This window comes from Nicotiana sylvestris, chromosome 4, assembly GCF_000393655.2.
Source record: "Nicotiana sylvestris chromosome 4, ASM39365v2, whole genome shotgun sequence".
NCBI lineage: Eukaryota > Viridiplantae > Streptophyta > Magnoliopsida > Solanales > Solanaceae > Nicotiana > Nicotiana sylvestris.
In genome coordinates, this window is record NC_091060.1 from 91,927,320 (window position 1) to 91,950,074 (window position 22,755).

Genomic DNA, 22,755 nt, shown 5'->3' on the forward strand with positions numbered 1-22,755 from the left:
TCGTGCTGATAACGTGTTATAAAATAGAGACTGTAAAGTAAAGACAAGTATAGAGAGAAACTGATATATTATTCGAATTCAAACTGATATACATAATGAACTGAAATCTCTTCTATTTATAGAAGAAAGGAAGCTGCTGTGTAAGCTGCTACGCAAGCTGCTGTGTAAGCTGCTACTACAAGCTGTTGCGTAAGCTGCTATTACAAACTGTTGTATAAGCTGCTATTACAAACTGCTGTATAAGCTGCTACTGCAAGCTGCTGTGTAAGCTGCTACTATACCAGATATGGATAATCTTCTACTGAGAGCAATGTTTATCCATAACGAAGTACTGAATTGATAAGCTTATTATACCTGGTATGAATAATCTTCTACCTAGGATAATATTTATCCATAACCGGGTACCGAAGTGATAAGCTTCTTTAGGAAGCTTATTTTCAATAGAGTACTAAATAGATAAACATATTTATAGTGGAGTCTCATGTGGATAAGCTTCTTCAAGAAAATAATTTACAATGGAGCACTAAATGAACATCCATAATATAATATATTTATAACAGTTTGCTACAATCAAGAAGAGCAACTATGGATTATATTTAACATCCAAGTTCAATTTGGGAAATTAAAATAATTTGGAATTTCAAAAGTTAGAGCAAGACTAATCTATCATATAACAATAAATCATCAGTTATCACAACTATAATCTTCAGAGCAAAGAGAGAAGCAACTGCTTAATTTCACAAACGGATGACAAAATCAAGAGAGGGAGAAGTTAGTGGAAGTCATGGTATGGGAGGAGTAGCGAAGATATTTTTTATTTTTCATTTTTTCCAATTTTGGTTGTAAAAAATTAAATAATCATAATCTTTCCACCCCACCCGCACCAATAACTTCCCAATATCCTCATCCCTTTCTACCTCATCCTTATTCCAATGGTTGTTTAACTGACAATTTCTCAACCCATCTTTCTCAAAATGGGTGAAAATTTCCAAAAGACAAATGAAAATTTTGCTAATCAACTCAAAAAAGTATGTGGGTATGAGAATTTAACATCGCTTCTGTCAGAGTGGTGCATGACTCTCTATATCTCATCACTGCGCCTCTATAAACTGTGTGCTTAACTTGTGTGTGTATTAGAAGCTGAGGTCTGTTTGTGTTGCGTGGGAAGACAAGGGCGAATATATAAAGTTGAAAAAGTGACGATAAGAAGGCACCTACTTTTGAAACCCTAATGTACTTTGGGGTCACCCCTCCAAATACAACAAGACCCCGGGATTTGATGTATAACAAAAATTAATACTTATACTCCTTTCATTTTAATTAATGTGAAAGTGTTAGAATTTCGAATTCAAACGAATTACTTTCAAATATATATTTAAATATTTTAAATTATTAATTATTGTAATTTATAGTATTTTTTTACATAGTTTCTAAATATATGAATTTTATTTAAAAAAACTAAAAAGTTCTATGTCCATTCATGATCAAAATTAAAAAATTTGAATTTAAAAGACAACAAGCGTCACATAAATTAGGATAGAGGGAGTACAATGTTTGGTTTATCTTTAGGATAGAGGGAGTACAATGTTTGGTTTATCTTCTCTATTAATACTTGTATAAAGTGATACATCGATTTTGGTAACTTAATACCACCATCAACATGGAGTAACTGATTCTTTTATATAACATATACATAGATAAAGCATCAAAAGGATAAAATTATCCTTGTCTTTTTTTCTAAAAGATATGAAAGCCAAGCATCCAAAGGTATAATTGTAAACTCATTACAAGAAGTAAATCAAGAACCTAAAGGTGTAATCAAGAAGTAAAAACACATTACAATGAACCTAAAGGTGTAATCAATAAGTAAAAACATGCCTGCATGCAGAAACGCTTGTAAGTTGACAAAACACACAACCAAGTTGAGAAGTCCACCAACATGAAACAACTCCTCAAATAAGTAACATTTAGAAGAATATGAAGAACAGTGCAAAAATTCATTAACAAGTGAAGTTAACAGTCGTACATCTTTTGGAAATCTGTCAAAACTTAGTAGCTTAAGATTTTGTTTTTCCTCATCATGCAACAAACTATCTTATCAGCTTTGCACCAACCATGTCATTGCCCAAATTTTCCTCCAAGCTTTACACATGAAAATCATCAGCTATTCAAGTCTTTACAGTACTTCAACCCTAGACAAGTGCCTTCTCAATATTCACGCGCACTCCTAAATATAGGTTACCTACCATATCATCTCAATGTGGAAATATGTCCACAGTATGGTTAATGAACAATATGGTTAGAAGATGAAATCCACACCTCTGCTTCTAGGTTAGATTAAATAGTCTACTATCTCCGTAGGGATGACATCCCTTTAGATTGATGATGTGGTCGCTTGCCATGCATCCCACTGTCGCTCATACTCCCTTCAACGAGATCATCATGTACTTCAGAGAACTCATTTGTCCATGAGTTCAGTGGAACAAGATAACTGTCATCTTTCGAGTTCCTCCTCCTCTCTTCATACCGTTTTACATTTTCTGATATCTGATGGAAAGTCCTATTTAGTTTAGCAATTCCCCTTTCAACTGGTTCCGCAACATGAGATACTGTGAACCTCATATCATCAATTATCTAAAAGACGTGACATCAGAAAACACATCAGTTGCACAGCTAGAGAGAATCAAGAATAACTAAAACAACAAAAGAAGACATCAAGGAATAGAAATCTTACTATTTCACCACTTCCAACAACTACATCACGAACACTCTGGTGGAATTTTAAACGCTTCTCTCTCTCTTCAGGCCGAGAAATGCGTATACGGGTAGACCTTTCACAATCCTGAACTTCCTCTGGGTCTGGTGGGGTGTCCAGAGCTGCATAATCTGACAGCACAGCAACATTTCTGACACATCTTTCTCCGCGCTTGTAAGGCACTGCTGGGAAAACATAAAGATGCACCACAGCAGCAATACCCATCTGTTTTTACAAGAAAATATTAGATAATGTACTAAATAATTGGCTAACATCAGGTCACCAAATAATTTGAAACATGACAAAAAGATAAAGATGCACCACAGCAGCAATACCCATCTGTTTTTACAAGAAAAGATTAGATAATGTATTAAATAATTGGCTAACATCAGGTCACCAATAATTTGAAACATCACAAAAAGATCTTATGCAGCTAGTTCTACAACAACAACAACAAAAAACCCAGTGAAATCCCACAAGTGGGATCTGAGGAGGGTAAAGTGTACGCAGACCTTACCCCTACCTCATGAAGGTAGAGAGGTTGTTTCCGAAAGACCCTCGGCTCAAGAACATTAAAAATAAAACAACTTATCCAGCTACTTCTATTGCTCGCAAAAGGTTTCCGCTTTGAAATAACAGGCAAAAGAAAATAAATTGGTACATACTGCCAGACCACCTAGATTATCACTCCCAAGATAATGGCTCTCATGAGAAAGAAAATCTGGTAAAACCTCCACCCAGTAAACCCCAGCTACAGTCCTTTTAGACAGGGAAAACAAGTTAGTTACGGTTTACTCGGTGGAATGCAGTTAAACCCTACTACATCTCTATCAGATTGAGAAGATAAATAATGATCAGCGCACATGAAGAGTATGTGCCTGCCATAAGTGACTACACAGTCTTCTCAACTCTGTTCTAAGAAGATATTTTGTGGCAGCTCATAGCAGAATTTGTGGCTTTAAGGGGTTAAACATTTCAAGTATCATTCCTAGGCTTAATACTTTTCGAGCGCTTCAATACTGCAATGGAGTTTGAAAAGCTAATGGACTCTTTTACTGATATCACATGTCAGAAACCCAAGCTGCAGTATTCCAATGTGGAAAACATAATCATACACAGATCAGGGCTGTACAATTCCATTTTGAGCTTAGAAGCATGATATATTCAGCATGATTTTGAAGGTAGCGACACCGGAAAGGCACTATGCAGAAGTCACCTTTGATTTATCCCATATCATGGCATCACCAGGTCTTTACTCACATCAATCTCAACCTTCACTTCATCTGTCTGTTAATTTGGACAACCAACACTTCAGCCAGCAGATCAAGGAATGACAACTGATAAGAGCAAAGGCATAAATGCACTAATCATTACTATAGGTAGGTAATTTTCAACTTTCTATACTCCAGTGTTATAATCTTATACTTCACAAGATTAAAATTGTTACCAGCCCTTCAAAAGGCATTCCCGGTTCCCAGATCTCTTTGTTCTAAAATGCAGGTGTTAAGCTCAAAAGGTGCGTCACCTCAATCAGTCCTGAGCAAGCTAAATTTTAGGCTAGGGTTCTATTGATGCATCAACACTATTTAAAGACTTGACATGTCTTTATATAATTATACTTATCAACTGCTAGGTTTACAAATGTCATGCATTGCCTTGGTGTATGAAGCCTACTGTTGTAGTAGGTGCATATCCCAAGAATTTTACTGTGGTTCGCCCGAACCACAAAATACTGCAAAAATATAATTTTCAATGTACATGTGACTTGATCCTTATTATACCAAGTTACACTTTATATTTAGCTTATTTATATTTAGTTTACTGTGCATGTTTTTTCCTTTTTTGTTAATTTGTGTTTTTTTATTTGCGATTGATTCATAAAATATACAAGGGTAGCATGAACTACTGCTACATAGATTCATTGAGGATTATGCGTTACTTATATCAGATATTCAGGGACTGGAGTTAGATGGTCTACTTGTTTGGAAGCCTCAAAGTGGGTAGGAAAAACCCTCCTTCCTCCTTCTTTCTTGGTATCCCGTTTTTCTTAAGGTTTAATTACTCTGTTCATTTTAGGTTTAATCACTGAAAATATCATGAAGGAGGGCTAGGCATGATACTTTTAGTGATTAAACCTAAAATGAGCAGAGTACTTAAACCTAGAAAAAATAGGATACCAAGAAAGAATAAGCGTTTCTCATACACACTTTAAGATTCCCAAACAAATGGACTATGTTACGCTAGTCAACAATGCTTGAATATTTAACGCCTAATCCTCAATGAATCTATGTAGTGTTGTTCATGCTTCCTATATGTATTTTATAAATTAATCGCAAATTAAAATAAAACAACTACAAATAAAGAAAAAAAAGAAAAAACTGACCTATTAAACTAAATATAAATGAACAACAATATAAAATTTAACTTGATATTATAAGTATTAAATCACATATATGCTGAAAGATTAAATCTTGAAAATCATATTTTTACACTATTTTGTGGGCAACCCACTGTAAAGTCCTTGGACATGCACCTACTACAACAGTGGGCATAATAAACCAAATAAGTAAGGAAGTGCATGGCACTTGTAAACCAAATGTGGCAGTTGGAAAATATAATTATATAAATAAAGGCATGTCAAGTCTTTAGGTAGTGTTGATGCATATGATCAATAGAAGGAATTGATGGTCCAACAGATTCGTAAGGAGCATGTAAGGGGGGAGGGGGGTAGTATGGGACCTCTCATTTAGAAGGAACATGCAAGATTGGGAGATTGCGGAACTCCAAGATTTATTGACAATGCTATATGGGCAAGACAGGCATCAGCCATCTTGTGATTCTTGGAGATGGGGTTTGTGTGGCGATGGTCTGTTCACCGTAAAGTCCTTTTACTAGAGTATGTTGGTGAGAGAGGAGGCCTCTTTTCCATATTCCTCGATCTGGATTCCTAAGGCGCCCACGAAGGTGTACTTTTTTGCATGGCTAGCGGCAAGGGGAGTGATTTTGACTGCTGAGAATCTGCGAAAGAGGGGAATTACACTTGTTAGTTGGTGCTATATGTGTAAAAGCTCAGGGGAAGAAGTTGATCATCTTTTGTTGCATTGCCCTGTGTCCTCGGCTTTGTGGAGGGCGATCCTCAACCTTTTTGGTGTTCAATGGGTGATGCCAAGCACTGTTAACTTTTGGTCCAATGAATAGTTTTTACTTTTATGCATATTTTGGGAGTGCATAACCATTGCCCTTAACGAATGAACTCATATATAGGCAGGAAATACTTTTCAGAGTTGTCGCCTAGTCACTACAAATAGGATAAGGACAGTAGACCAAGTCTAAAGCACCAAGCACATTATGTATGACTTCGAATTTTAAGCATACACCCGCAACAATTAAGGAAAAAAATAATAAAATTGAAAGACATTTAGCCTATCCAAGCAGAAACTTAAATTTTTCACCCAAACCACCCTCTACCTTGTTGGACATTGTCCGTTGCACAGGTGGTTATCTTTTCTCTGCTCCCCTTCCATACAAAATTTGTTCATATTATGTCCAATGTTGCAACTATCTTGGAAAGTATTGGAAGTAATGTCATCATGTATGTAGAAAGGAGATCAAAAATTGCATTTATCAGGACAACCTGAAGAGACAAATACAAAAATACTCTCCCTTCCAGATAGAAAGTCTATTCTCAATCATTTATAACCTGCTTCTAGTGGCATTCCAGGGTAGGTTGTGATGAAAAATTCGACTTGACATGCCAAATTGTCTACCAATCTTGTAGTCCTATACCTCTTAAACAGAGAACATGATGAAAATTGATATGTAAACTTAATACAGCTTAGAATATTAGCGAAATGAGCCTTTGATATCTCAATCGGGATTCTTCAGCACCACATATTATTATTGTATCAACTAGAATACCACTATATTTGCAACCCAACATAAAACTTCTTATCCTAGTTTTAGTTTTAGCCTTATACATCATCTAAGAAGGCCCTCCCCATACTAGCAAAAAGAGAAACAAGAAAACGTCTTCCTACCTTAAAGCCCCCCTGTACAAAGAAATCCAGCGACCATCAACAACAATTACAGAGAACACCACCCTAGAGACAAGAACTATATCCATCTAACCATTAGTGTCTTAAAGTCCCATTTTCTTCAACATAATCATTAAAAATAACCAACATGATCATAGACTTCCTTAATATCTAATTTTTATATCAAACGAGGTAGAACTTGCTTTGCTCTACCTTTTGTCAACCTTTTTTACGAATTGCAGGTAACTAAAAAGCATTCCCATATAATTAAAGCGCTCTAAACAAATCGGCCTATAGTCCTTTAATGTAGGAACTCTTGTCTCAAAAGATCACAATGCCCTCATATCCATTAGCTCCTAAAGCATCACCTACCTATTAGGCCAGAGCTGTCTCAAATATCTCACCTCCAACTCTTCGACTTTTGTCGACAGGGAACAATATACATCTGTATTCCGATTAAGTAAGAGTGACTAAAAAGCTTATTTTCACCCTACTATTCCATCCCTTGCATTCCAACTTCTTATCCTTATCTTCATCTTTCACTGCATTGGCATTGACCGTCATTGCTTCTTTATGCCCTATTACTATACGACACATTTAACTCTAGCTTTTCAGCTCCCAGACACTTTCGCCTAAAAGTTGAAGGAATTCTGTGACACTTCATTTTTCCTCCCCAAACTCCTTGTTCGATCTTCTCAAATAGGGCAAGTCATCAAGCACCTCATAGAAGCTCACAAACTGGGCTCCCCAATGTCTACCCAATCCACGGACAATTTTTTTTTCTTAAAAGGAGTAAAGATTTTATTAGAAAAACAGTAGATATTGTGATAGTACAAAGATAATGCTGGTTATAAAACACTAGAAACCTAAGCTATCAAGCATGTCCAGCATGTTTTGAAGAAAAGGACATTCTTCCTTTTCAATAATCAATATGTAAGCACTATTCAAGCGAAAAAATTGTCTAGGGGATTGGACATCAGGTTTCACCTTGAGGAACAAAAGTAGGTACACCATATACGCAATTTAAGGTATTACCCTGTTCCACTACTGAGCACTTTTATTAGCCTCCTTTTACTTGAAGTTGTTGCTGCTCAATGACTACTATTTAGCTGCCTAAGTTTGGCTAGTCTTCTCAAGAGGAAATAGGACTTCAAAATTTCTGATTAGTAGTCTAGACTTTAAGGAGCTCTTGAGAAGCCCCTAAATCAATCTGTGTCGGTCATCCGGGATTATATTTATGTTGATGTGACCACGCTTGAATCGTTAGCCCTTTCGAAATCCTAAGCCCTTGATTGACTTCTCTCAACCACGGGCTTCGGTAGTCGCAATCCATTTTTTGGACCAAATATTATCGCCATGTTTTGGCGATCTTTACCTGAGCCTTTAATGTGTTTAATGCTCTCATTCTTGCCACCAAATATCTCCTTCCACTACTTGTGCGGTGTGATCAATGCTTAGACTTCTTCTACAATTTAAATTTTGAAAATGATTCATTTTTCGAAAACATGTCCTAGCGACGTGGATAACAGGCACACTGATCTTTGAGAAACGTAACATTCTACCTCTGCTAGAATTGACTCCTTGAGTTGGTTTAATTCAATATCATATCTCTTCTGCATGAACAAGAATTTCCACCTTGCCCACTATCTCGGATAGGGTTATAATAATGTTTCTTTAAAGAAGTATCTCCATTACAATTGGAATAGGAAATCTTACTCTCTCAACTTCAATGACAACATCTGATGGGATAGGCTTGGGAGACCACAAGACACAAACACAAGTGACAAGCCCACTAAAGGTGTGCTCTACGTCTTTTAAATGGCATCGGTCTCCAGAAATCACAAGCATTATCACCATGTTCTGGTGTTCACCTTTCTGGTACATGTTTTCGGTGTTCAATTCACTGGCTGCTAGTAGAACTCAACAGCCACCTGTGCAGAGACACTTTATGATTGTTCCAATACACATCACCCATCATAATTCCTTAATCTATGACCACAAATGAATTGCTTGTGATTCGTCTCTTTTCCAGCAGCAACCCTCCACATTCTATGCACCCATCTTCTACGTTTGTGCTGGTCACCCTCTCTTCTTCAATGTTTACCAAAAGCCAGCAAACATATTTGCATTACACCCCTTCCTAGGTTTGAATAAAGCTTCAAGCTCAACCACCATTATCATCTGACCTATATGGCATCTTTGACTTCAATGTTATTTTGCAGCAAAGCACTCAATCCTGCAACCTATGTATGCTTTTAACTTGTTGCCTTCAGCCTTCTTAGCCAACTGATCATTTACTATCTTGATTTTTGAACTTTTGTATCTTTCCTGGCTAATTCTGACCAACCTCAAATAAGTAAAACTCCAAGAAAATTGTCTGGCTCTTTCTCTTACCCAAAATACAATTAAATCTACCAAGATTGTGCAGTTTAATAATCATACATGTTACTTTTGTTTCATAATATGACAGATTTCTCCCGCTCCTTCGGAGACCTATGCATGATGCTGGTAATGCGAAATGTTGTAGCTAATGCTGATACAACTTTCGAAATTCTTCTTCTTTCCACCCATGTATATCAAGACGAATTTTCTGATCATGTTTTCTAGGAATTCCTTCCCAACATAAACAAGTTTATTTTCACGATCCTAGTCACAAGAGTGAATTCATTAAATTTCTTCTAGGAGTAACCTAGGATTCCACAAGAGATTGCTATATCATCATCTTAATTGTTATTTACATTTATCTTGAGTTAAAAAGAAAAATTAGAAATGATTTTCTCTTTTAGCTAGATACAGGGTTAATCTATTAGACATCACATTATCTCACTGTCAAAAATAAAAATCTTAACTTGTTTTATCTTTTTAGTTGGAGATAAAATTCTACAAGTATTAAGATTTCCAACTTGTTTAGAATTCAATGTCCTACAAATAGGACCATCATGTACTATGTTTAAAAGATTTGAGTGATAGTTATCTCTCTCTTTGTAGCTATTCTTCTTCCTCTCTGTTTCTACTCCCTTTTGGTACTACATCACAAACAAGCTATACTTTCAAATGTCAACTTCAGCAGTTAAGTACCACCTATGAGTAGCTCAAAGCAAACTGTTCCATGATGCGATTAAAATGTACAAGCCCAATACTTAGGTATGTTTTGTGATATAGCTTTCCACGTCCTCGATTTAGTTTTGTCACTCCACTCCCCGCACTTTAACTAATTCTAGGACATCTCAATATGAGCGAGTAGAGAAATAAAGAGCAATATCAATTTATCAAAAAATTTAATCAATACAACCTAAGAGCACTATATCCTTCACTTTAATACAAAAAAGTTCACTACTCCAGCCAGACTACTCCAGCAGCTCATTGATGCAAACTGAAAAAGAGCACGTATTCTACAACAAAATTAATCATTTTTTTTCATGAACCTCTGCTGGCCCATGAAGTAGAAATCAGGCCATTATTAGTTTACAAAGATAATTACATAAACAAAACTGACCTCAAGACAGATGATATAGTCCTGGATTCGTGTCTTCAATAGTTGTGCCAAAGAACCTTTGAATGCTCCAAATGACAAAAGAAAGGCAACAGCTATACCTTGCCACCACGTCAAGAATACAATCGACTTGAATACAAGAAACTTCGCCAATGGCTTAATCGGTGCTAATTTATTCTTGGTGACTGAATAAAACTGCACAAGGCAATATAGAGCCCAGGTCTGGCTAAAATTAAGAACAACTGCCAAATAAGGATAGCTGCAAGAATTAACACTCAAATTAACAACGTGCTTGTGCTCTCATGACATTTCTAATATTGTGGATAAATTGAAACAGAATCAATCCAGAGGCTAGAACAGAAATCTACAGTACAAGAGTCACGAAACAGGTGGAATAAATACTGATATCTATGGAGTAAGGCAGGAAAACCTGGTAGACTTACGCATATCTCCACTCAAATTTTCCTTCACCATAGATGCCAAAAAATTGAAAAACCATAGCCAGTAAAGCACATATCATCTTAAGTATCATCTGGAAAAAGAATTCTCAATTCAGTACATAGAAGCTTGACGAAACTCTTAATCCAGAGGCAAATTACAAGAGGGGCACATACATATTGCACTATCCCAATTTTTACTGCTTGATAAAAGTCAGGGCCAAGATGCCACTCCCTGATCATGCAATTCAATGGAAAAGGATGTTCAACCACTCCATATGCATAGGCATCATCCAATAGAGGCAAGCTGGAACTTACAACACTTTGACTTTCCATAAATTCGATTGTGTTTTTCTCTCCACCTAGGTCATGTAGCTCATATGAGAATCATGTTTAAAGAAAGAAACTTTATTAAAAAAAAAAAGCTAGCAGAAGTTTGCCCCATTAAAGAAACACTAAGAATGGAGACAATCATATAGCCCCACTGCAAAATAAGTTGCAATAGCAACATGAATGGAGCAGCATTTGGAAAAGGTCATGCGAATAATAAACACAAATATAGTGACATTATCAAACTCCAAAGGGAACCTAATCATCGACTGCCTGTCATCAAATTATAGCTGAGTAGATCTTGCAAGAAGCTCGTAATTAAGGCACTTAACTTTTCAATGTGGCCATTTCCCATGGGATAACTTAATCTGAGAAGAGGGCAACAACCTATGTCTAACGACATACCTAAGCAGGCTATCAGATACCTCTCGAAGCAATATAATGCAAAAGCCTCGTAACAATCACGTATGATCTCACAGTTGAATGCGGCATTCGAGTCCAGTAGGGATAAGAACTGTCAGGTAAAAGCAGGAACTGTGGTCAAACATTGAACCAATCGCCTTACAAAATCATAAACATAAACGACGACAACAAAATATTTTTAAAATTTAGGGTGATGGTCATACCATAAAATTAGACGTATTACATATAGGCTGTTGAAGGATGCACTCAATTCAAGCTCAACTTAAAATACAATTTTTTTAAGATATCTAAATGCAGATTGCAGAAATGAGAAAACCTGAAGGGACTTGCATTTTCTTATCTTAGCACTACTTTAGAGAACTGTCCTTGTCAAATTAAGAGATTTAATAACAACAACAACAACAACAACAACAACAACAATAATCATCGCCCAACATCTCAAATTGTGTATAACGAACTTCAAATACCATTTCCAAGAAACTGGATAAAAAAGCTAGCAGACAAGCTAAAGGTTATCTTACCGATTCCAGTGCATAAACAGGAACCATCAAGATTAGTCCAATCAAAAACTTCTGCTCCTGTGATAAAGATAATTCGTTCAGATAAGTTTTCTGAGACAATGAAACTAGGCAATGCTACAAAGACCAAGTATCTGTACAACACAAGCATGTACGCGATCAAGCACCACAAACTTATTACTGAAATGAACAGATCAGCACACCATTGGATCAATGATGTTCGCGAGAAAAAAACTCCGAGAGGATTGAACAGGTATAAGTAAAAACCTCAGGCTGATGGTATGCAGCTAGATGCTCGACGATTAGATACATAGACAGGACTACAGCCACTAGTACGGAAAAACCAGCACTGTACAAAGCCCAGCTATAAAGTGGAGATGATCCTGAGACTACGTTTAGCGACCACATTTTTTCAGCATTTCTTGAAGATTCGACCAAAGTGATGGAGAATAGTAACAGAACCAAAATTCCCCTCCATCCCATTCCACTTTTTAAAACACTGCTTCTCAGGATCTCCAGGAAATATGGCCTACAATCAGGATGATTCAAAACTCAACAAGAAGCTTCCATGTCAGCTCAGATAGAATTAATCAGTTTAGCTTCTTTTCTGGAAGAACTTTCCAATACTTTAATAAAGCAGGTTGCCTGAGTCTCTCGACAAGTTATCTCCACCAGAACCATGAATTAGAAACCAGGCATCAGAAGGATCCTGCATAATGCTTCATACCCATAAAAACACTGATGCTGAATGGGGACGATCAGATTCTCAATGTTCTGCCTTCAGGAACCCTGCCACAAACATTTGGAATGTAAGAAGAAAAATCTTATGCCTGACTACTAAGATATTCATCATAAGATGATACGGGGGAAAGAAAAGAAAAGAAATAGAAAAAGGAGAACGTCCTCCGTTGTATATAAATATTTTAAGCATGACGTGTACTAGGAGGGAGGGGAAATTGATCTTTCTTTTTCAATTTTTTGTCTTGCAAGATATTCTAATAGACTTTTAGATTTCTAAAAATCCTCTTACCCCGTAGAGACATGATAAATAGAAAGGAATAACCCAAGATCCACTGTTTAAATTCAGTATTTAAGCAGATAATGGAGATGCATCCCGAGTTTTCCTACTGTAATAAATTACCAGTATTAACCGCATATTGGCACATCAATAAAAAAGGTGAAGTGCAAATATTTTGAGCATGACATGTTCTAAAAATGACAGTACTTAAGCTCTTTCTTTATATCTGCTTGGAAGGATCATTACGAGACTCTTGGATTTCAGAAAATCCTTTTCTCATAAAGACATGACAAAGAAAATGGACTAACCCTAGATCCTTTGTTTGAGGTTAGAATTTAAGCTGCAGAGATCATTTCCCTATATGTACCAACTGCATTGTTAAACCAGAGGCGGATCTAGGATTTCTAGTACATGGGTGCACTACTAAAAAAAAGGAGTAAAAAATATATTAAGTGGAAGTTGATCTCTATTCCTCTTGGTAAATAACTCAACCTTCAACCAAGTGCACCATTGAGCATGGGTAATTTTAAAAAATATGTACATAAAATATCTAATTTTGCAGAAAGACCATGAATTCACGTGCCCCATAATCTCAGCTATAAATTTGCCCGTGTTAAACCTAATATTCACACAGCAATAAGCAAAGTGAAACGAGCACTTAAGAACTGTCAATACTCCAATGTTTCACCTATCTTGTCAAAAAACAGATTATCTATCCATGTATAGACATCTCTCCTAAGTTCCCAGGAGAGCAAAAGAGAAAGAAATGAAAGATGTCTATGGCATAAACTCAAGCTATACTAGAAGTCACTATGCTTCGGAGAGCAGCATGTCAATTGTCTCTCTTTTTTTTTTTTTTTTGAAAAAGGTAACAGTCAATGGTCTCTCTTTAATTTCAAGCTCCTTAAGCTGCATTGACATAGTTGTTCTTCTTTCCTTTCCTGCAGAGGTTTTCCTTGATAGTACAATGATACTACTGAATCAAACTTCCTGTCATCTAAACTATGAAAATTGAATTTAAGTCATCCATGATCTGTGGAGCAGTGCTTGCTCAGTGCTTTAAGCGCGTAGCGAAGTGAGGCGGCCAGTGTGTCGCTTCTGTTGGGTGAAGCGTAACAGGTAGTTGGAAGCGACCGCTTCTGCCAAAAAGCGAGAAGCGGTAGCGAAGCTTCTGCCTTTTAAGTCACTGCCAACAGTACTTAAATGAAAAAATAAAAAAGTTCAGTTTTTTTCACAAAATCAGCAGAGCAAGCAGCGACTAGGTTTTGTTGCTTTTCCTCGCTTCACGCTCTTCACAACACTGCTGTGGACTTCAAATCCAGCTAGATGTACAACTCCAACACACTGATCATCAGTGATTTTAACTACAGCACTTCCCATATTATTGCCTTCATAAAAGTATAATGCCCAGTGTCAAGCAGAAACTAGAGAACCTAAATGCTTTCCGACACAGAATCCGACCCATTATGAATGATTAGAAAATGAAATTGACAAAACCCTCTTATGCGCCGAAACAGGTTTGATGCTGAAAATTGACGGGGAAAACAAAATTTTCATATTTTGCTTTTTTGTAACCAAACGAGCTATTCCCCCAGCCAGAAAAGTTTTAGCACGAATTGGAGAAAATATCGAGCCATAGCAGACGAATAGCTATGTGTTTAGTTCCCTTTAAAGCAGTTCAAGAACTCAGTATACACTTACTATGTGAAACAACATAGTCCAAATATCCCAAATCACCAAAAGAGCCAGATAACCCCCACCCCCAAAAAACAAAGGAACAAACTTGTTTTCTGCAAAGCAGAATGGATTAAAAGCAAACATTTGCAGATATAAACTCTTAAACCTACCACCTCTTTTGATTTGTCTCAAATAAATTTAAAGAAAAAAAAAATACCACCTCAACGCAGCAATGTATATTTTCTACTTAGGACTAGGAGCAACATATTAATTCACAAACCAGCATACATGTTAATTCCACCTCTTTTGATTTATATAACATAAACTAAAATTTAAAGGGAAAAAGTAAGCACCTCAAAACACCAATTAATTTTCTACCAAGCAGCAGCATTGATTAATCACTAAATATCATATAAATAAATTACTACTAAACATCACCTGCTTTGAGCTTTCTCGCAAATTATTCAAAAGATAAACGAATAAAAGCAAATAAGTTAATTTTAAATATTTAAAAAAAAAAAGTTCATCTACAAACTGTAAAGAGAAAAAAATTATGCACAATACAAAAAAGGAAAATGAAAAAAAAAAGAGGGGAAAATTAACGAACCCTAAAAAGTGAACAAAGACTGGTGCAAAAAGGGGCTACAATTTGATGCTTTAACCGATCATATGGTGCTTGAAAGTTTCCGGCTGGAGATGAAAGAACAATGCTGTAAAAGGGACAAATTTATGTAACAACTTTTCCTACGATATTCAGGATTGAATGGCAGGTGTTTGTGAAAAAGGGGGTTACGTATTGCAAATTCCTAATAGAAGATTTTGGTCATGTGTTAGGAATGCTTCGTTTTTAGCTTTTGCTTCGGCAGTTGGGAGAAAAACGAAATTCGAGAATAAACTACGAAATGAGATTAAAGTGACGATTTGTCTGCAAATTATTGTATCACGGCAAGTATCTGACCGTCCATTTATGGGTCCCGCTTGTTTTTTAGTTTATCCGACGGTTGATGTTGGTCAAGGTTTGTAGTTTTAGCTTCATAGCGGAAATACTTCGTTTCTATGGGGGAAGTGATACTAGCATTCCACGTAAGCATGATTACGTGGCGGTTAGGTAGTTTTAAGGTTACACGTCATGCTAGACTATGAGATCGAAGGAACTATCACTTGACTAGTTGTTTGATTGCTTAATTAGGATGGGGGAATACGAGACACTTAGTGGGCGTTTGGACATAAGAATAGTAAAATTTCAAAAAAAGTGGAAAAAATATTAAATAAAAATGGTATTTGAAAATTAGGGATGTGTTTTGACATGAATATAATTTGAGTTATTTTTGAAGTTTTATGAGTGTTTTGAGTGAAAATTTTGAAAAATAACTTTTTGGAGTTTTTTCAAATTTTCGAAAAATTCAAAATTCATCTTTAAGTGAAAATTGAAAATTTTATAGTCAAACACTGATTTCGAAATAAAAAATTCTCAAAAAGAAGTGAAAGATACTTATGTCCAAATTAAGGGTGGCAAGTGGGTCGGTCCGGGCCCGGGACCGGTAGGACCGCTAGAGGTGGGCTTGGGCCGGTTTCGCAGGCCGGTTCTTGCCCTTGAATCGTTAGGACCGGGACCGTTTGGCCCGCCAAGGGACCGGACCGGGCCCGTGGTGGGCCAAACGGGCCCAACGGTAATTTTTTTTAAAAAAAAAGTAATTGTTTGGCTATTTAAAGAAATAGTCGTTGGGCTTTAAAAATAGTCATTAGCTATTTAGAAAATAGCCATTTAACCTTGTCCCCCCCGCCAACTTTGTTTTAACCCCAAACTTTTTATAATTACACTTTTCCCTTTTTTTACTATAAATATCCCCTCATTCTTTCATTTTTCTTACAAAATCAATATCGATCTATCACAATCTCTCTCTAATTTTCTTCTATACTTGCTACTATTGCTTACTTTATTCCAAAAAATAGTAAAAATCTCGAGATTGTTACAATTTGTGAAAAAATTGTGAAGTTGGTGAATTGAAGTTTTCAAGTCTTCAACGTTAATCAATTTTCAACAAGTTGTTCTTCGTCAATTCGGTAAACTCGCTCCAACTCTTAAGTCTTAATATTATAGTTTTGTTTGTTTTATTTATTTGCTATTACTTGATTAATTAAGATGGTTTCTGTCACACCTCCTTTTTACTCACACCCCGTAAAGGGCATAAATATAAGGGAATTTTTCCAATTAAAGGACAATCGAAACGGGATTTGTTTATTTATTAAAATCAGAGTCGCCACTTGGGATAATTTATGGTGTCCCAAGTCACAGGTTTGAAATCCCGAATCGAGGAAGTTGACTCTTATTTATGGTCCGCGAACACAGCAATCCGGGTAAGGAATTCTGTTAACCCGGGAGAAGGTGTTAGACACTCCCGAGTTCTGTGGTTCTAACACGGTCGCTTTTGATTATACTTGGCTTGCGAAATTGTTTACTTTCTCATTCTGGAACCTATGTGCTTTCACCCCTTAACCGCTTTTAAATTAAAAATTATCTTGAAACGGGTTACGCGTACGTGTACCCATTTTTGGCGCGTAAAAATAATGTCACGCGTACGTGTCCACAATTAATAACGCTTATTATTATTAAGAAAGTTTAGCCGAAGTTATGCGAACGTATACTCCGATTTATTTTTTAGAAATCGTAACCGTGTCACGCGAATGTGTCCACAACCACGATAGTATTTTAAACGACCCTAAAGGTTCCTCTACGAATATTTATTTTATTGTCTAATTAAAACATGTGGGGTCATAAGCCATATTCTATTCTAATATGGTACACGTCACATGCCTTAATCAGCGAAATCTGATTAACTAAGAAACAATTATCACTACTTTTGGACTGAAAATTTGAACCAACTCTGGACTAACAGACCGAACGGATGGCATGATAATTAGAGGATAACGTGAAATATCCTTGGGCTCGAACGAACTGGCTCTACGTGTGAAGAAGGGTGGCTGATCTTCACTCCAGGCCCAACATGAGCCCAGACCCTTGGAGGATCGAGCGTTAAGGAGTGCTAGACTCGAGGTCGAGTCCCCGAGCACGCGGGATATCAAATTATGGCGGAACGAGCGTGAGCCTAATTTATTAGTAAAAGGGAATGTCACGCAAGCAGACTTGGGCTGGCCTTAATTTCATCAATTGGGCCAATATTAGGCCCAAGTCTAAAACCCTCCTTTATGCACAATTAGCTACTTGTAATTCCATTAAAACACTTCATGAAACATGAAATGGAGTTAACCTTCTACTTCTGCATCAATTTTTCGAGCACATGATGACTAACTAACCATCACGAAATTGCAATACCATTTCCAGCTAAAATGCCCAACGCACAATTAGTCACTTGCAATTTAATTAAGAAACGATATGAAATGTGAAATAAGATAAACATTCCAAGTTTGCAAACAACAAATCCTACTTAAACATACCCGCAATCAACACCAAAGTAAAGTAGTATTTGCTTCTATTCCCCAAAGATCCTGAACTATTCCCTTCCCTTCAAACATGACCTCAATACCCCCATTTAACCAAAAATACATTCAGCTGACCCATAGCATTATCCAGACATAACTAACATGATATCCAAAACTTAAATGAACTACATATCAGATCCTTTAGTTGTCACATGTTCCACCCCAGTCTGAATCACTCCAGAGCTGTTATATCCAAACAACATTCAGTTTCAGTCTTTGAAACAGGCTGACAACAGCTTTAATTAAAATTTCGAACAAAAGAATACAAGATATAACCAAACTTGGTTAGACCTACTATTAATCAAACATTCGTAATAGTCCAGAATCATGATAAAGTTCAGTTATACAATACCAAGCCTTTAACTATGAGACATTTAACAGGAAATTGAGTCTCTTGCTAATTCTAAACCAAATTCAACCCTCAAAACATATTATCACCAAAGGAGAGCATGCACCAATAACTCATGATTCTAAAGAAAAATAAAGCTACATTATGACAAAGAACAGGTTGATGTTAAGCTCCCAATCTCCAGATTTCCATATCAAACTTGAAGCAAGTTTTACATTAGGTAGAATTAAAGAATATATACCTGGAAATTGAAAAGGAAAAAGAGGTGAAGAAGCAGTAGATAACAGCAGAACAAAAGCACAGCAGTATCAATGCAACAGTGACCTCACAGCAGCATGAAACCCAGAAAAACCAAAAATCAAACCATCTCCCAACCCAGGTGCAAGATGTGAGATTTTCAGAGATTTTGACTAATGAAGAAGATCAGAAATCCCCAGCTGATACAGAATTTGATCAGTTTTTATCAAAGAAACATGATGGAAATCAGTGCAGTTTCAGAATTCTCAGCCGTTTTGTTTTCTCAGAATTTTTTAATCTCTTTCAAGTCTCTTCTTCCTACCTTGAAAGGAAAGAAAAGATGCCTTTATAGGCAAGTTATTAGGGCAGCTTTCAGATATTAGTCTTTGCACATTTGACCCTTTTTTAATTTTCATTATAGTTCAGATACCCTTATTAAAAGAACAGAAAATCAGAACCAACCCCTTCCTCATCTTCCTAGAAGCTTCCTAGTCAGTTATAGCAAGATTCCTTTAATCAGAACCAACCCGAACGGGCTCAATGCTTAACTAGACATGGGCTCAGACTCAGACCAGACAGAATTCCTTTAACATGAGATCTTAGACTGACCTCAGAGCCCAAAGACGAAATCCAAACAAATTCAGAAAACTTAAAAACCAAACAAATCAACTAATTAACAATCACAAACAGGCGGGGAACTAATTAAGCTAACTAATTAAGCTCAGTGACCAAAACAAAGACAAAAATGAGAAATTTAAGCATGGCACTAATGAAAGCTAATCAGACCATAAACTTCAAAAAAGAAAGCTGAAAAGCCAATGAAACAGATACGAACGCAAAATCAATCTTAGAGGGAAACTAGGTTCAGAACCTTGTTCGAATTTCAATCAAAGTAAAAAAAAACTTAAAGAAAGGGAGAGGAAAAGAAGGTAAAACTCGGATAGAAAAGAAAAAGGGAAAGAAACTTACCCAGTAAACCCGAAATGGCATCGGACATCTTGATTTAAACGGAACTGATGCTAATCACTTGTTCTTTGTCAAGAACAAATAAGCAGCATCAATTCGCGTTGAATCAGACTTCAAACTCGAACAAATCGGAGGCTTAAGGTCATGCATGCCCACAGCTTCAACGGAATTTTTAGGGTTCGAACTCAGATTTGAAATTCGGAGAGTTCTGGGGTGATTTGAGGGAATCTAAGTGGGGATTTAGAGTGAGGGAGAGACGGGGGTTCAGGGGTGTGATTTTGGGGTCGAATCGAGGCGGCGCCGCCACCGGAGAACACAGGGGCGGCGCTAGGGTTTTTCTTTCAAACCAAGATTCAAGACGTTCTGGGCTTGTTTGATGGAAAGTGCTTGTAGATTTGGACTGAGGGAGTTGAGGAGGGTATTTGGTGTTAATTTGAGGTCGGTTCGTGGTGGCGCCGCCTCCGGTGGTGGGGGGATTTAGAGGCGGCGACATTAGGGTTTGCAGGGGCGGGTTGTGAGGGAGATGAATGAGGGGTAGGGGGCAGGTTTGGACATTTAAATACTAAGTGACCTGGGCTTCAGGACCGTCCGATCAAGAAACCTCGACGGTCCTGATCTGTTGCCCATGAAACGGCATCGTTTGGTTTGGGGGGAATCGACCGGGTCAAAGCATGGGTTTGGGCCGGGTTTCGGGTAATTTTCGTTTGGGCTGGGGAAATTTGGATTGGTTTTGGCCTAGATTTAGATTTCCTTTCATTTCTTTCTTTTCCTTATCAATTTCAAAATTCTTTTCTTTTCAAAATTAAAATAAACCCTAAATTAATTAATAATAATTTTTTAAATTAAATTAACCTACCCAATTAGATTAATCATTCATCATGGTATTTACAATAATTAATTAAATCCTAAATTTAAAGAAAAATTATACAATTCAAAATTAAAAAGTAAAAATGCAAAATGAATTATTTTTTTGTGATTTTCATTTTTTATAAAACAAACTAATTTACTAATTAATTTTAAAAAAATAAAATTAAATCCTAAATGCAAATGCAACATATTTTTTGTATTTTTCATGAATTAAATAAAATAAACGCGCACAGACAAATGCAAATAATTAACAGAAAATGCCACGAAATCCAACAAAATTGCAAACACTGAAAGAAATTATTTTGTTTTGAATTTGTTGGAGTAATTCATATAGGGCAAAAATCACGTGCTCACAGCTGCCCCTCTTTGCCCGGAAACACGAAGAGTTTTCGTGCAAAGATAAAGTGAGCGGATACGAGCGATTTTTGCCCGTTTGAATACTCCGTGGGAAGCATTTTTGAAAGATTTGACCGCACCCTGATTCTGAGGTTGCCTACATATCCTTGGCTAAAAAGAAATCAGGTCAGTGTAGTTCGGGAATATCTGGTAGCTGGGACTACCATGGAGCTGTGATTTCACTGTTGCTACTGTTGCTGCTGCTCACTGAACCCCTTTATTACACCATGTCAAAAATAAAAGAAGCTAGACTAGACTATGATCTATGCTTTACAAAATCCTATCTAGATCTTCAAACTTGATCTTGTGTTTCTTGTTTCCTTGTATTCTCTCGGTAAAATTCCTTCGTTGCCGCCTTGAATTGTAAACTGAGATGTTTCCCTTTCTCCAGGTGGATGCCTGACTGCTGAACTTGATATGCAATCCCATGTTATCCAGGCGGGCTCCTGACTTCAAAACATGAATATATTCCCATGCTATCCAGGCGGGTTCCTGACTTCAAAACGTGAGTGTATTCCCATGCTATCCAGGTGGGCTCCTGACTTTAGCAAAATAAACAAAAACAAAGAGAATTTTCTGCCCCAGTTTGGTGGTTGGGACCATGTGTAAGTGTAAAACGAATCACATTACCGAATATCAATAAGAATTTTGAAAAACCAAAACTTGAATTGTACTCCCTTGTTCTCCAGTCGGGCTCCTGACTGTTAAGCTTGAAAGTATTCCCTGCTTTCCAGGCGGGCTCCTGACTTCAACTTGAAAGTACTCCATGCTCTCCCGGCAGGTTCCAAACTGCTGCATTTGAAAGTATTCCCTGCTCTCCAGGCGGGCTCCTGACTTTAACATAGACAAAACAAAGGATTTTGAAAGCTAAAATTTAACTTGTACTCCCTTGTTCTCCAGGCGGGTTCCTGATTGCTACGCTTTAAAGTATTCCCTGCTCTCCAGGCGGGCTCCTGACTTCAACTTGAAATGTATTCCCTGCCCTCCAGGCGGCCTCCTGACTTCAACAAAATAGACAAAAACAAAGAAAATTTTCTGCCCCAGTTGGTGGTTGGGCATAGATGTAAGTGTTAAACTGAATCATATTACCCAATATTACTAAGAATTTGAAAGCTAGGTTCCATTATGCAGGGGGGTCCTGACAACTCTTAACTAAACGACAGTTTTAAATCTAAGTTATATCTTCTACAGGTGTGACTTCTACCAAATCTTGCTATCTAAAAGAATCTTTAAACTACTCCCCGTTATCCAAGAGGGTCCTGAAAATCAAAAATCAAGTTTTATCTTAAGAGTGACAACTTTCATAGCTGAATTATACTACCCTACAGTAGAACTTACGCTAAATGTTATTATTTAATCGAAATCTTAAAGCTAAGTCCCATTATTCAGGAGGGTCCTGGAAACTCCTAATTGAATCCTATCTCGGACATGCAAACTTCTAAGCTAACTTATATTCTTTTGGGATACATTTATGCTAGATTATGCTATTTCTAAACTTTAAACTAGGTCTCATTTCCCATGAGGGTCCTGAGAGTTTACGGTCAAACCTGTTTTGATGCTTTCTCTTTCCCTTACGGAGAGTTTCTCCGATACAAATGAATTTTCTCCCCCTGTTTCAATCAAAGAAAATTTTGTCAGTTTAAATTGGTGGTTAGCTGATGGCATTCTTGCTGGAGATCTTTCCACTGCATTGTTTTGTTCTGAATGGCTTTCCCGAACTGGCCCGAACCGCTTTGACCTTCTGACTGACTTTC

The 22,755-nt window shown here is 36.9% G+C and overlaps 1 protein-coding gene across 1 annotated transcript; it reads right to left on the reverse strand.

Moving 5' to 3' along the window:
- Positions 1 to 1,978: 1,978 nt before the first annotated feature.
- On the reverse strand, positions 1,979 to 15,566 carry LOC104215319 (protein LAZ1 homolog 1). The gene is made up of 9 exons (XM_009765085.2): positions 15,293 to 15,566; positions 12,258 to 12,779; positions 11,994 to 12,050; positions 11,455 to 11,563; positions 10,897 to 11,081; positions 10,726 to 10,814; positions 10,286 to 10,541; positions 2,735 to 2,980; positions 1,979 to 2,634 (listed from the first exon to the last, which is right to left on the reverse strand). Exons 2-9 carry the CDS (start codon positions 12,471 to 12,473, stop codon positions 2,350 to 2,352), a joined length of 1,443 nt encoding a protein of 480 aa, XP_009763387.2. The 5' UTR covers positions 12,474 to 12,779; positions 15,293 to 15,566; the 3' UTR covers positions 1,979 to 2,349.
- Positions 15,567 to 22,755: the final 7,189 nt, after the last annotated feature.

Coding starts and splice junctions, on each gene's coding strand:
- LOC104215319 (XM_009765085.2), bottom strand. CDS start 12,473: ATGGGATGGAGGGGAATTTTGGTTCTGTTACTATTCTCCATCACTTTG. Junction 2,981..10,285: donor ACTATATCATCTGTCTTGAG/GTCAGTTTTGTT, acceptor TTGTAAAAACAG/ATGGGTATTGCTGCTGTGGT. Junction 2,635..2,734: donor TTGTTGGAAGTGGTGAAATA/GTAAGATTTCTA, acceptor CACGTCTTTTAG/ATAATTGATGATATGAGGTT.